The sequence below is a fragment of the Planococcus citri genome, chromosome 1 (genome assembly GCF_950023065.1).
Source record: "Planococcus citri chromosome 1, ihPlaCitr1.1, whole genome shotgun sequence".
In the NCBI taxonomy this organism is placed as follows: Eukaryota; Metazoa; Arthropoda; class Insecta; order Hemiptera; family Pseudococcidae; genus Planococcus; species Planococcus citri.
The window spans coordinates 67092439-67107936 of record NC_088677.1 but is presented as its reverse complement, the minus strand read 5'-3'; the positions used below and the strand labels follow the sequence as shown (position 1 = coordinate 67107936).

The window sequence follows — 15498 nt, the reverse complement described above, 5'->3', positions numbered from 1 at the left end:
CTTTTAGGTGCATTGCGGTAATTATAATCACTGTACCTATTCTAAATCTATGCTCAAGTTTCTAGTTATTAACTTATACCTAATTATATTACAGGGTGGTTCTTGAGTAATTCCTCAAAAATCGAAAATCGTTTTTAATTTTTTTCTCAGGATTGACTCGGCCGATTTTATTAAAACTTGAACCAAAGTGTACGTATGCATAAGGGCTTTTCCCAATTTTGATAATTTTTTTTATGCCTGATGAAAGCTACAATTTTAAGGAATCATTCAATTTCTTTTTCTAAAATCCTCTATCAGCACACAAACCAAACCTATCTAAATGACGTTGTGGGCTTTTAAAATTATTTTTTCAATGTGCATACCTACTTACTTATTTGATTATTGCAGCTGAATTCTGGTTTAAGAATGATAGAAATAATGAAATACGAGTACTTGGATTTGAATTTTGACTGGTTTGGGGCACCCTGGATGGCATAAAAATTCTATAGAGTAGAAGCAACACAGATATTATTTTGTTGTGATTATATACTGTTCACTTTTTAAGTTGTGATAGCACGATCAATAATCGATTAAAATGAGTAAAAATCGTTATATTTCAATGATTGATAGTAAAACAGTACAAAAAAAAAGATATGAGTAAGTAGGTAATACCATTACAAAAAATTAACAATAAATAGGTAGGTAAGTATAGGTATACCTCCAAACTAATTCAGATATGTAGGTATTATCAATAAGTTCGATCCAGTGCATCAAAACAATCCGAAGAATACCTACTATTTAAACCTGTTGTATTCTTCATCCATTTTTGAAAGGTTTTTTTATCTCCTCCCAACTTTACAAATTGCCGGCGGACTTTTTCAGGCTATCAAAAAATAAATAAAAATGAAAAATAAAACTGTGATCTGATCCATCATTCACCTACTTAAACGTATTTTAGGACTTTAATATGCAACCAAACTTACTGTATCAAATCCGCGGTCTCTCAACCGTTGTCCACCAACTCGCCCTACACCAGGTAAATCTGTAATTGATTTCTTAGATCCAGGGTTAGCGACAAATTCGTTGAATTTTTTCGTTCTGCGGGGATCGTCGTACTCGCAGCTCTGTTGAAATTAAATTATTGGTTGTCATAAATGCCACCGTATCAATCAAGCACCCATATAAGGCCGGTGTATTTGTCAGAATAGATACCTACATAGGTACAAGATGAGTACGCTGAACTTACATTAGTATAATATGATGATGTGCATAAGTCGTTGCTTCCTCTATAAGATGTGCTGACACGTGAAAACAATGTTGGTTCTCTGTATGTTGGCGTGAACGTAGGGGTGTAGTACTGTTCAAAATAGCGAAAGAATTATTAGATTAACTACAGTACAATAGGAACAAAACAAATATGCATAATATATACTCCATGAGAAAAAATAGATAAATAAATAAACAAAAAATATTATAAATTATTGTAACTTGAATTTATTTATGGTTAAAATAGAAAAATGTTTGCGAAATTTTTGTTGAAATATTTTTGAAATGAGTTGAATTTCACTCTAAGTAATTCAGAATGAAATTGGAGCAGAGAATATTCTTATTGTTGACAATTTTCCAATTTTTTTAAATTGCGTGCAAAAACGTTAAACAATTTACCATCTTGTAATAGATTCGTTTAAGTAAGTAAATCATAAAAATTTAAAAATCTCTAAAGATCAGATCAGTCACAATAAGTTTAAGCTGCTCAAATTTTGGAAACTATTTTCAAAAAAAAATAAAATAAAATAAATGTTTTAACATGATTTTAAACCACTGATGAGACAAGTTTTTATCTGCTACATATAAATTGAATAACTGCTCGGTTCAAAATCTGGTCTATGAGGAAACACAATTTATTATCAAAAAATTAATATACGCGAGATCTATAGCGAGATCTTAAGGACGAATTTTCATTTTTTCATAGGTACCTACAGTCTACACTTGCAATTTTTGTAAAATTTTTAGGAATAAAAATGAAACTCGCGACTTGTCCACTTTTCTTCTTCACTTCTTCCCCTCCTTCAAAAACAAGAACATCTCTGACAAAGTGACAATCAATCAACAATTTTCACATTTTTTTCTTCTACCGGAACTTGAGGATTTATATAGACCGAGAGGCTTCTGAAAAATTTCAGTTTACCTTCTTGTTTTTTGAATTTTTTTTTCAACATTTGACAGGAGGCAGATTGGCCCCACTGCCGAAGGTAGTGCTGACGTAACATATCCCTTATAGTAATGTAGGTAACGTGTTAAATATCTTAAAAAAGAAGTAGGCTAAGTACACCACAGACTCGCGCATATAAGGCGGCACCCTCTCGAAGAGAAAGGGTTCGCGAGCCGCTAAGAAAGGGCTCGCGACGTGTTGACAGTTATAGCTCGAGATAGGGATTCTCGGTGACATTTATAGTCCGAGATAGGATTTTTGGGCATAAATTAACAAAATCACATAAATTCATTAAACTTATGTGTACTTAGCAATTACGCGATTGGTACCCCACTAATAGGGGTGGAGACTTGACCATCTCAAGTCTCTTTATAATACTGATATTCGCGCCGATTTCCTCAGAAAGTAAGAGTCGTCTTGTCAAGTAATGTAGTCGAATCGCTGTTAAGCAGGACTTCGCGGTTCTCATACTCTACACTCTGAAAAATGTCTTGTTTCTTATTTCGATGATTCGCAATCGTCGGTTTGTATTCGAGACGTTGATATAATTAGTCCATGGGACCTCTTTTTAAGAGTAGCATGGTATAGTCCTTTTGTTTTCCCCATCTCGATAGATGGTAAATAGCCTGTTCCATTTAGTTAAGATTGATCACGCATATGCCCGGTCAATAACAAGTGAACCTTTTTGATATCCTGGGCTGTACTCGAGCACCTCCGGGATAGGCAAAGAATTAAAATGTACCTCGTTTAGTTAAGTTCCATCGAACGCCTTAGTATTGGTTAGGCACCCGAAAGAGATGGAAAAACAAGAACAGTTGGCAGTAAGTGGTGAAATTCCCTCACTCGTTTTATTCGTAAGTATAATATTTGTAACCTTCGCATGGATTTCAAGCAGTGTCGTCTTCCATGATGATTAAATTTATATTGTTTTCTTGTGTAATTACTAGCAAAACTACTCATTTTCGCATATCCTATTCTTCACAGGTGTTTAGGGTAAAATCTCAAGTTAGATTATTGTTTCGATTTTTATGATCTACGTCAACACACGCATGGCGAGATCATCCCAAATTAAATTCATTCGTTTCATACTTTCTACTAGGATTAGAGAATATTAAGTATGTATGTCGATGAATTTTGTGTGTAAAAATGTAAATATACCTTGTAAATAGAGCAGAGTCTTATTTCGTAGGTATGTTTTTTAAATGATGTATAGGACAGAATAGTCATTCTACGCCCTTCTGAGCTATCTAGGTATTGGCAAATATTCCCCGCCTAAGGAATATTTCTAAATCTCCCCCAATGGTAGGAATACTTCTTCTTATCACTAATAGTAGGGAGGCTTTTCCACCCTATATCACATTGATCCTTTTGAAAATCAGCTCTCCAATTTTTGAACCAAGTTTGAAAAATTTTAATTTTTGAACTAAGTATTTTGGAAAACTTAATTTTTGGACCAAAAAAAGAGCAAAATTGGTGACTCCCTACATAGAGAGACTGATGGTTCCATCGTCATAAAAAAATCGGTTCTTTCATAATTGAAAAATGTTCATGACTTACATCAGATCTGTATAAATCTGAAACAGTTGGAACACTTCTTGTGATAACAGTCGATGACTGCGGTGATTGAGGAAGACTTTGATTTACAGAAGCTGATGAGATATTTCTAGGAGCAGGTCTATTGATCTCTAGGTTTGCACTAGCAGATGATGTGGACGAAACATTAGGTGTTCTCTCGCTATTTGAGTCTGTGGTCAGCTAATATAATAAAATATTACGAATATGAGAGGATAGAAATTTACATACGGTTATGATGTAAAAGTATCAAAAGTATTCGCTATTCGGTAACATACTCGAGACTCCAATGATTCTGAGGGTCTTTCATTTGTCGCAGCAACTCTTCTTTGACACCCTTCCACTAACGCAATAGGTTTTTGTTTGATAGACTTCGGCGTCACTTTGCCAATTTCTTGTTTCTCGCTTTCATTTATTACCTAAGACATATGGTAGGTTATGAATTATTCGCAGTTGACAGTCCCAATAGATAGCGCTGCTACGCGCTGCTACGAGCAATGAAACTAGGATATAATTTTTCGTTACATGTATTCTTATGGGAGATTTGCGATTTTCAAAAATTAATTAAAAATCGTGTAATTATCGTAGGAGTGTAATTTTTACTTCAAATGAATGTTTAATTCTTCTACTTTTTGAGAAAATTTATTACAATCTCTTAAACATGGTTTTTCTTGCAAAAAAATTGCTTTGCACTTCCTATGTTTTTCAGCATTTCAGGATACAATAAACAATGCAAATACGTTGTAAATGCAGTGCAATTTTTTTGCAAGAAAAACCATGTTTAAGAGATTGTAATAAATTTTCTCAAAAAGTAGAAGAATTAAACATTCATTTGAAGTAAAAATTACACTCCTACGATAATTACACGATTTTTAATTAATTTTTGAAAATCGCAAATCTCCCATAAGAATACATGTAACGAAAAATTATATCCTAGTTTCGTTGTAGTTCTGTTTCGACCGCTAGATGGCGACTACTTTGCTGTCAAGTGCGAATTAACAATATAAAAGTAGGCAAGTAATTAATATGTGCCTATTTGAAATTTTCGATTTTTATAGGTGCCTATTTATAGCAGTTGCATAAACACAACCAGAACATTTCTAAAAATATAAACTTTTACTCACTTTGAAAGACGACTGAAACTTATTATTAAAATGATCAAGTTTGGAAGCATTGTCGGAGGCGCTTTTTTGTCCAGCATTTATCTCGGGTGAGATTGGTTTTTGTTCTTGAGAAATTTTTGTCGAGGTAGACTGTTTTTCTTGTCTCAAATGATCCAACTGCAGAAAAAAAATACACAAAAATAGTACATATGAAACAAAGACAAACGAATAAGTAGGCACCTACGTAGGTATTTAGGTTAGATAAAATCCTTTTAAAATGCTCTACTTACATAAGACCTTGTCAGAAGTTTTTCTTGCGTGCATTTTATACTCGTATTAGATTCTGGATCTTTGTTTTCAGAAGAACACTTGACAAACTCTGGGATCTGCGATTTATCGTCAGCAGGGTTCAAAATAGAATTGCTGGCAGAGGCTTGTGACTGTGGTGTGTTTGATGGCTCATCAGACTGATGTAATAGTTGGCAAGGTGCTTCGTTTTTTTTCAGCTTCGAAGTGGTGTCATTTTGAGGTAAATTGAAAATGCTCCGAGTACATTTTGTGTTCACTTTGTCCTCATGGTCTAAAGTTGAATTTTTCATAGTAAGCTTTTCATTGACATCAAGATTGTTTCCAAATTTTTCAGAAGCAGTCTGAGTCAATTTAGCAGGTATTCCATCTGCAGAGTTTTCCGTTGTAATGCAATCATTTTTTTGAGCTTGAGCATCAGAAACAGTTGGGATCTCTTTTTCTGATAAGCTTTTGTCCTCAAGTTCTGAGATTGATGATTCAGAGTCTTCACTTTGAGCTTCATGATTGGGGTTTAGTTCATGCTTTGAGACTAATTTTTCATTTGCCAGGTTTTCAGCAGAATTGAAGTCTTCGTGTGATGAATTGAAAAGGTCATCGTTAAATATTGTAGGAGAATTCAGATCTTGCACATCAGCATTCTGTTTTGAAGATGTTTCATTGACACCAAAGTCATTTTGACAATTCTTTTTCTTTTTGGCATTGTCAAGGTCATTTTCACAATTTCTAGTGGTTAATATTTCGTCTGATGGTTTTGAAATTGCGATGTTATCGTGAGTTTCATAAGATATAGTCGTTGAAGAAATCTTGTTAGCAGGTGTTTTACCATCATACTGTGAGATAGGTGCAAGATCAGCTTCTATTTCATCTTTACCTTGACCATCATCAGTGATATGCGTTGGTGATGTGACTAATTCCTTTTCCATAGAATTAGAGTCTTCATAAGATGTGTGAGAGTCAGAAGAAGATTCATCACCAAATAGTATTCGAACTGCGTTCAGGTATTCAAGTTCATCATTTTCTTCAGCAGACTTTTCAGTAATGTCATCGTTATTTTTGCACTTTTCAGAAGGTATCTGCATCAATTCTGCAACTGGAGCAGAAATTTCATTGATAGGTTCTGGAATTGTAATTATGTTCATGTGATTGTGAGTTTCATTGGGAACAATCGAAGTAATTTCTATTTCTTCAATCACTACTTTGTCATCATGCTCTGAGTTTTGCTCTCCTCCTTTATTTTGAGTTTGACCCTTACAGTTAGGGACCAGCTGTTCTTCTGACATCGTGGCTGGTTCCTCATTTATAGGCACTGCAAGGGCGTTGGAGTGTTCATGTGTTTTGTTAGAGGCTACTTCACCATTGACAGTTGAAGAAAAGTTTACATACTCAGCTTCGTAATTTTCTCTTGTAAGTTTTTCATTTTCACACTTTTTGGAGGAAATCTGCTGTAAATTTACAGTCAACAGTTCATTTGCAGATTTCACTTCTTCTGGGCTATTTTCTTCTGTCCTAAGGTTTTCAATGTCATCTAGATCATTTTTACATTCATTCAAAAGCTTTTCAATGTGATCAAAATCCATTTGACAATGACAATCACTGGATGTTGACTGTGCCACTTCTGTGCTAGACTTACCATCCGTAGCTTTTGTAATGGGTAACTTTGAAGCGTTTTCCAGGTCATTCAAGCCATCTGGAAATCGTTCAGATGTCATTGGTACCTGAAATTGTAATGAAAAATTGATTGATTTTGCACGAGGTTTGATGAGTTTTGAATTATTTTTCCTTATTTCTATGTTTTGTTAATATAATAACGCTTCAAAAATAAGTTTTTCTAGAAACGGGTACCTATTGATTGTAATCCGATATCCGGTGTGCTTTTTATCAAAATTAGTGGAAATTCTAAATTTTTAAACATAAGAATGACATGACCCATTCACTATTGCGCAGATACCTTTGGCTCAAATCACCGGCCATATTGAATGATGAGAAAGTTTAGGGCAGGTAGGTACGATTACAAAGGCTCTAGTACAGTACGCAGGGTGATTTTGCTCAAGTTTTTTCGATTTTTTTTATACCTACCTCAACGACCTAAAAAATCACTTCGAAGAATTCAAATCCTCGAGAAAAGGAATTCAAATTCTGGAGAAAAGTCAGAAAAATATAATAAGGAACCATCTTGATCTGATAGCTATCTATTCCAAAATAAGTAAAAAAAAACTAACCGGAATCGAAAGAGCATGCCCTAACCTCCGCAACCAAAATTTTAGTTACCCAAGGTCATTTTTGAATTTTTGGCGAATTTTTGAGAATTAAAATGTCTGTTATTGACAGATTTTTTGACTTTTTCATCACTCCTTTTTCCAGAAGTGTGAGAATAAAACTCTCTTGAATCAGTGCCGGTTTTAAGGGGGGGGGGGGGTGGGGAAGAGGTCAGTTTTTTTGGAAAAAATTTTGATGCTATAAAGTGGGAATTTTCCAAGCATTTTTGCGCTCTTGTTTCACTGAGATGGATGCCGATTACAAACCGATGTTCATTTTTTTTCATCTTTTTTGAGAAGAAGACGCCTTTTTTTTCTTCTCAAGCCCACATTATAGGTATATTCGTACACGATTTACTTTGAATAATACTTTGCAGGCAAATTTCAGTCACTGAGGTCCCTCCTTTTTAAAAATTAAATAAATAAATGACATATTTATTCAGTGGCGTGGCCAGGGAGTGAAGGGGGCCATTGTCCTCCCTTGCGAATGAAAATTTGAAATAAAACATGCAAAAGTGAACGTGTTTTTTTTGTTGTTCGGACCCATTTTTTCTAAAAATTTTCGCTCTTGCTTTGCTCGAGCAGTAATTTTACCTTCATTTTCATAATATAATCACTACACATCGATAGAAGCCTAATTTTACCCCCCCCCCCACCCACCCCCCCCCCCCCCCCCCAAAAAATGAGACGGCAAAATTGTTTGGTTCTGACCCAATTATCCCCCTCCAAGGAAAAATCCTGGCACCGGTACTGCTCTTGATCGAAAAAACAACCACTTTTGAGCCATTCTGGATCTATAGTTTCTAGTAAGTAGGTACCTATTAAATTTTCTACGGAAATTTCAGATCAGTGAGGAGGGATCAAAAATGAACTCGGGCACCTATAAATGGATTGATATACAAGGTGGCCCTTATCATTGGCGCAAAGCGTAGGTATAGGTAATAGAATGGGTACTACGTAGTTCACATTTTTGACTAACTAATGTCGTACACTATGTAAATCTTATTCCTTCCCAAAAAAAGAAATTGAATCTTTTCAAACAAAACACAATTTTTGGTAAATGCTTCGAAAAAAAAATTAAAGAAAAAAACGACCCTCTGCAAATATACTTAATTTATCTAATGTAGCTAGGTATATATAGGTATATGTATTAAAAATATTTTACCACTTTTTCTTTGAAGGATTTAGAATCTTTGGATGAGACATCTGCGTTGGCTTTTTTTCCATCAGAATTTTCTCTAATAATCTGTCCAATGAATCCTTTAAACTTTATGCAAATATCAGATATGTCCTGTAGAAAGTTTTGATTTTAATAATTATTACTTATGTATAATTACGAGTAGGTATGTACCTATACATCACACGTATCATATGTTTAGTGTGAATAGGTACAGGCTTAGGCTTATATCAGAATAAATTAAACACGACTCACTATTGTCGCCTCAAAATTTCTCCCCAATTCGTCCTCGAATTCGAATGTTAATGATTGTTTTCCTCTACCGAGCTTGATCTGTTTTTAAAAATAATAAACCCGGTCAATAATTATCTCACGATAAGTGAGTGCATGCCTGCCCATTGATAAAAAAAATAGGTAGGTACTCTACCTTATTTGAATTTTCCTTCGTCGATTCTCCATTGCCGGATGATGTCTCGAATTTGGTCTCATCATCATTGACACTCTCTTCTAGAAATCCAGAATCTTCGTCGCTATCATCTTCAAGTTTATACTTGACCATTATTTTTTAATTTAGCGCACGAACTAAACAAACTGAAGAAAATACACGAAATTCAAACGTTGGTCAATATCTACTTCTCGACGCGGCGTTAGTTAGCATACTGAATACTTAGAAACAAAAACATGAAATATATCTGATGTTTTTATGCATAAATTGCTGCTACAAGTTTCCAACATACATATATTACGTGGCAAAGACGCGTTCGGCGTTTCCTTGAACAATAATGACTTAATGACATAAGCGAACGGAAATTTTAGCAGTTATCGTGAATTCGAGTTCGAGATGCATATAAAATAAACCACTGGTTAATTAGATATCATGAGAAGTAGCTTAAGCATGAATTTATTCACAGCCGAGTACAATGTTGTGCTGATATGAAAAAAATTATCGATTGATAAACGAATCATATTGTAACTGAATGAAGCTTGAAAGAATCACGTCCGTCACAGTGGCACATTTTAAATAAACAAAAAAGTCAATCCATTTAGAAATGGTGAACCTCAGCAACTTAAATAGGTATAGGTATGTCCTTAATTTGGTAGATCTATGGTAGAAAAAAGCGTTGAGAACTATCTACCTACATTTTTTTAATTTTCAAAATTTTATACAACGTGGCGCACTGCCTATTAAAAACATTTTTTAGACGTAGGTATTAGAATCGTCAGAGAAAGTTTGGATCCAAATAAAGGTGCGTAGGCTACACCGCAAAAGCGAGCAAAAATATTTTTTACCTACCCCCTCCTCCTCTTGTCTTCACTGCTGAATCAATTGAGAGCAGTTTACAGATGTTTTGAGAAATTCTGGAGCCTTCAGCATATTTTTATGAATGTTAGTTTCCCACAAAACTTTAGCTACCTAATTGAGTTACGAAGTTAAAATTTGGTTCAAGAAGACTTTTTTTTTGAATTTCCTAACGTGAATAATTTCTGATTATGGGACAATTCTTTTGAAAATTCTTCCCATGATGGGATTGGATCAATGGAACACTTCGGTGCTTGTTTTATTAGTACGTTTGAGATAGAGTCATTGCTTGCTTTTTCACATCCGATTTTAGGAGATGAAACGATTTTTCGACGATTTATCACAATGGATGAGATCTTTTTCATTTTTTGAATTGACGTTGAGATTGGACAAATCTCGCAAAATTGCCAGGTTTTATCAAGCTAAGGTATAAGTGAATTGTTTGATAAAAAACAAAGAACAAACAAATCTAGGGTGTGCGGGGGGGGGGGGGTGTCTGGTGAGTGGATGCCAAAGCATTCAGATTTGGTTATAATATAACCGGGTATAAGACTTGAAAAAAAAATGTTAGATGGATAATTTGCCTATCTCTAAAATTAAGGGGCAACCTAGCTTTGAAAAAAAAATTGAGAAAAACGTATTTTTGACCATGGGAATGGGCACTTACAAGGGAGGTGCCCCAGGTGACATGCACCGATTTTAATGATTCTTGCACCATTGTATAGAGGACCTCAAACATAGTCTATCCCTAAATTTTCAGCTGCCTGAAGTGAATATCACGATTTTTCGATTTTCACATTGCAATTTTGAAAAAATCGAAAAATCGCCCTGGAATGCTGAAATATCAACTTCTGCAGCTAAAAATTTCACTATGGGCTAGTCTCATCATATGTATTAAAATGCCCAAATAATATGGAAGGTTTTGGTATGCGACCTCCGCCGACTATTTTTAGCCCATTTTTCAAAATTTCTATGAGAAAATCAAAAAATTACTCTGGAAGCCTGAAATATCAACTTCAGCAGCTGAAAATTTCACCGTGGGCTAGTCTCATCATACGTATTGAAATGCCAAAATAATATGAGAGGTTTCGGTATGCGACCTCCGCCGACTATTTTTGGACCATTTTTCAAAATTGCCATGTGAAAATCAAAAAATTGCCCTAGACCACTGAAATATCACCTTCAGCAGCTGAAAATTTCACTGTGGGCTAGTCTCACCATGTGTATTAAAATGCCAAAATAATATGAGAAGTTTTGGTATGCGACCTGCGCCGACTATTTTGGCTCAAATTTTCAAAATTGCTATGTGAAAATCGAAAAATCGCTCTGAAAAATCGAAATATCAACTTCAGCAGCTGAAAATTTTGTGGTAGACTATGTTCGATATCCTCTATCTAATGGTGCAAGAATCATTGAAATCGGTGCATGTCACCTGGGGCACCTCCCTTGTTAGTGCTTTAGAAAATAAACAAATTTTGTCATTAAGAATTTTTATCCAACTTTAAAATTGAAGGCGCTAAAAATATTTTAAAAGAAATTTCAAAATTTTGTTTTCTTTTAAAATATTATTAAAAAGTTAGAAATCGCTTTTGGAACCGTTTTTTTAAAAATGAACTTTAGGACCGAAATTTTGGTTACAAGGGTTTTAGGAAATGCTTATTCTATCTAACGTAGTCTCATTCAAATCAGAGAGTACCATTTCAAAAAGTTTTCTCGTCAGTATCCCAGAGACCAGAACTTCAAACATTTTTCAATTCGATTTAGCTCCAAGAAAGAATGAATTCACACTCACTTTATTTTGAACGCGATTCATCAAATGATACCACAAATGCACAAATTTCACTCAAAAAAAAATTATTAATTATTATATTTTTTAAGTAAACGAATATATAGAAAATAAACATACCCACAGAAATTCACACACGAAAATATCTATCACTAAAAAAAATTTAAACTTCAGTCACGATCGTATCATCACACCTCATAGTTTTATTTCGTCGAATGCTGTCTCTTCATATGACTTTTCATATTATCTTTTCTCTTAAAAGACCGATCACAAATTTCACATTGGAAATTTGCTCCACGATGAACATATTCGTGAGTGTTCAATCGAATTTTCATGTAGAATGCCTTACCACAAACTTTACATTTGTAAGGCTTCCGATTCAAATGCTTATTCATGTGATCTTGGAGGGAACACTTCTTTGCATACTTTTGTCCACACTTCTCACATTCGTATTTTTGTTTCTCTTTGCCACATTTGAATATATGCGTGTTGTATTTCGAATATGAAGGACAAACAGTACCACAGATTTGACAAACCCTCGGCTCCGGGAAATGAATATTTCTCATGTGAATTTTCAGAGAACGGTTGGTTCCGAACGCTTTACCGCAGACTTCACAAACAAAAGACATGGTCGAAGAATGTTTACTGGCAATGTGATGTTGAAGTTTATCCTTTTCGCCCGTTCTGTGGCCGCATGTGTCACATGTAAATGGTTTATCGTGGACAGCCATTATGTGGGCAGTTAGTTTTCCTTTGTATTTGGCAACATAATCACAAGTTGGGCATTTGAATCGCTCATCTGAGTGAATTGTTCGTAAATGCTTATTGAGTGCAAGTCTATCTCTGAATGAAGCCGTGCATAGTTTGCATGAAAACGGGCGTTTCCCAGAATGAACGTTTAAATGCTCTTGATAAATCAACTCTTGGGAAAATGTTTCCTTGCAAATTGCGCAAAAGAAACGTTTATCGTTTTTCTGTAAAAAGTGGAAAAGTGAAGGTTATTAGGAAATGAATAAGTTGATTATTGTCAAGTTGTGCTTTGATTTGCTTACTTTGGTATTTTTTTTCAATGTCCACGACGCTGGAGTATGTTGATTCGTAATGTGTTGTCGAATGCGTAATTTTTCTACGGATTTGTAGCCACATATAGCACATGTAAATGGTTTATCGTGGACACACTTCATGTGTTCAGTTAGTTTGCCTTTGTGTTTGGCTACATAATCGCAAGTTGGGCGTTTGGATTGCTCATCGGAGTGAACTGTTCGTAAATGCTGATTGAGTGCAAGTCTACCTCTGAACGAAGCTGTGCGCAGTTTGCATAAAAATGGGTGTTTTCCAGAATGAATGTTTAAATGCTCCTGGTAAGTCAACTCATGGGAAAATGTTTTGTTGCAAGTAGCGCAAAAGAAATCTTTATTATTGTTTTCCTGTAAAAAAAAAAGGAGGTTATTAGAAAATGCATTTGATTAGTGTCGAATAGTGTTTTATTTTGCTCACTTCGGCATTTTTTTTCAATGTCCATGATGCTGGAGTATGCTGGCTCTCGATGTGTTGCCGAATTAGTATTTTTTCTCCAATTCTGTAGCCGCATATCGCACAAGCAAATGGTTTATTGTGGGCTCTCTTTATGTGTTGCGTTATTCCCTTTTGGTTTTTAGCTATGTGACTGCAAATTGGACATTTGAATGTCTTACGTGCATGAGCTGTCTTCAAATGCTCATCGAGGTTTTTTTTATCTTTGAACGAAGATGTGCATAGTTTGCATAAAAATGAACGAAGTTTAGTTTGAAGTTTGGGTTTTTTTCCATTAGTAGTATCGTTCAAATCATCGCCATAATCACTATTTGCGTCCGGTTCACGGTTTTCTTCATCACTAGAATCAAGGTGGTCATTAATCGGTGTCGTTCGCATGGTGCATTTTCTTTTCAACCTGCTACGATTACTCGTTGTATTTTGTGTGTTTGCGAGAGGAATAGTCTCTTGAGAATCATTGGTGGAAGAACACGTATCGTTGGATGGAACATGATCCAAATTTCCATCGCTAATTTTTTCAACTGGGATTGCATTTTTTTTATCCGATGTATTGCCAACAGGTTCGCTGTTTGAAGTTGATGGGTTTGAATTGGTATCGTCTTTAACAGCGTTTGAATTTTCCGGTACTTCGGTAGTATTCTGGTGAGTATCGTTATCATAAGGTTGCGCTGAAATTATCTGACTTGAGTTGTTTTCAATAGAATCGTTATCTAAATCAGTTTGATCAGGTTCTAATTTGCAACTTAGGATAGATCTCAATTTGGTGATATTTATCTCGATATCAGCTCGATCATTCAATACAACCCTAATTTTCTCCGCATGATTCGGCGCTCGAAAAGAATTTTGGGTTGAAGTCTACAAAAAAAATGTTTAGTTCATAAATTACAGTAACTTACTGAATATGAAAATGATTTTTTTTTCAGAAAAATTCGATACTTACCGGCAATATGATTTCTTCGTACAATTGACTTAGATAAGTTTGAGTTTGGTGACATTGATCTATAAAATGTGAAGCGTTTTCTAAATGGTTAGTGCACGAAACACACACAGTTTTCGGTAAAGAATCATCCGGCAAAATCTGTGAAGAGAAGTACTAAATAATTTTTGGAGAAATTTTTAAAACACATCGTAGGAATGGTCTGTTTTGATTTAAATGTTGCTATAATTTAGTATGATGGTTACTTTGGTGTTAAGAAGATGGGTATCTGATTATGAAATACTTACATTCAAACGAACGATTTCTTTAATTTTCGATTCGAGCTGTTTATTTGAACCGGTTTCGCTGAAAACATCAAACATTTCGTTGTTCTGATTGCCACATAAACGACAATGTTTGTTGTGCATTTTGAAAAATTGATGTAACTTTCACTGAAAAGGTACTGAAGTATTTTTTTAATCGTAATAATTCAAAAATTTTCGATCACTTCATTGTTGTTTAAATTAAAATCTATTTTTTTAATCAATACTCTTACTCTTATGTCTTATCATTCAAACAGTCAAACACATGTCGAACACGAGGTTTTCGAGTCAGTGTTACCATTTTGACGACTAAGACGATTTTTGCAAGGTTTTGAACTTTTGAGAAGTGTTTTATAATTCTATTTTAATAATTAATTTTAACAAGTTGTGACGATGTTTTTTACCAGCTTTTTGCTTAGTTGAATTTTAAAAGTAATACATACATAGTTAGGTACTTTAATAAAATTTTATCAACTTGACGCAATTTTAAGTTTTAACAAATTTCTGCTCAATTTTGATAACATTTGGTGATTTTTTCCCTTATTGCTTTCTTTTCAAAAAGATCAATGAGAAAGAAAAATGAAAAATCTTTGGTAAGTTCGGTACTTGTTTTAGTTGTTTTTTTGTAAATGAAAAAACAAGGAATTCGAACCAATGAGATATGAAAATTGAAAATCAGAATTCAGAAATTCAGAATCGAAGTCAAGGACTGAATCACCATACAGGGTGCCCAGAAATATCGAGCACCCCTGAGAAAGTTTTCTACTAAAATACTTGGTAGTTGGTTGTTCACGGTGAATGACTGAATGATAATAATGATAGTACATGATTGGTTGTTGGACTGGAGAGATAACATTCCACCAACCATATGCATCTATTTCACGTTGCCAACCTATATTTTTAATGAAAAACTTTCTTAGGGGTGCTCGATATTTCTGGGCACCCGGTAGGTACTTTCTTTACTAGCGGCATAGATTAAAATGTTAAATGTACCTACCTACTTTTCTTGAATCTTTATCTTTAACGAAGTACA

At 34.5% G+C, this 15498-nt stretch overlaps 2 protein-coding genes across 6 annotated transcripts; both read right to left on the bottom strand.

Moving 5' to 3' along the window:
- Positions 1 to 575: 575 nt before the first annotated feature.
- On the bottom strand, positions 576 to 9395 carry LOC135833455 (uncharacterized). 5 transcript variants are annotated; one of them, XM_065347287.1, is made up of 10 exons: positions 9035 to 9383; positions 8863 to 8940; positions 8596 to 8721; positions 5157 to 6890; positions 4888 to 5043; positions 4042 to 4182; positions 3749 to 3946; positions 1196 to 1336; positions 963 to 1103; positions 576 to 862 (listed from the first exon to the last, which is right to left on the bottom strand). In XM_065347287.1, the coding sequence occupies exons 1-10, from the start codon at positions 9164 to 9166 to the stop codon at positions 728 to 730; spliced, it is 2982 nt and encodes a 993-aa protein (XP_065203359.1). In that variant the 5' UTR covers positions 9167 to 9383; the 3' UTR covers positions 576 to 727. The 5 variants fall into 5 exon arrangements, with proteins under 5 accessions (XP_065203359.1, XP_065203360.1, XP_065203361.1 ...); XM_065347288.1 differs by having other exon boundaries at positions 1226 to 1336; positions 9035 to 9377; XM_065347289.1 differs by lacking the exon at positions 3749 to 3946 and having other exon boundaries at positions 9035 to 9391.
- Positions 9396 to 11757: 2362 nt separating this feature from the next.
- Positions 11758 to 15407, bottom strand: LOC135833457 (zinc finger protein 37-like). Its single transcript, XM_065347294.1, has 5 exons — positions 14451 to 15407; positions 14167 to 14304; positions 13191 to 14081; positions 12746 to 13120; positions 11758 to 12667 (listed from the first exon to the last, which is right to left on the bottom strand). Exons 1-5 carry the CDS (start codon positions 14568 to 14570, stop codon positions 11897 to 11899), a joined length of 2295 nt encoding a protein of 764 aa, XP_065203366.1. The 5' UTR covers positions 14571 to 15407; the 3' UTR covers positions 11758 to 11896.
- Positions 15408 to 15498: the final 91 nt, after the last annotated feature.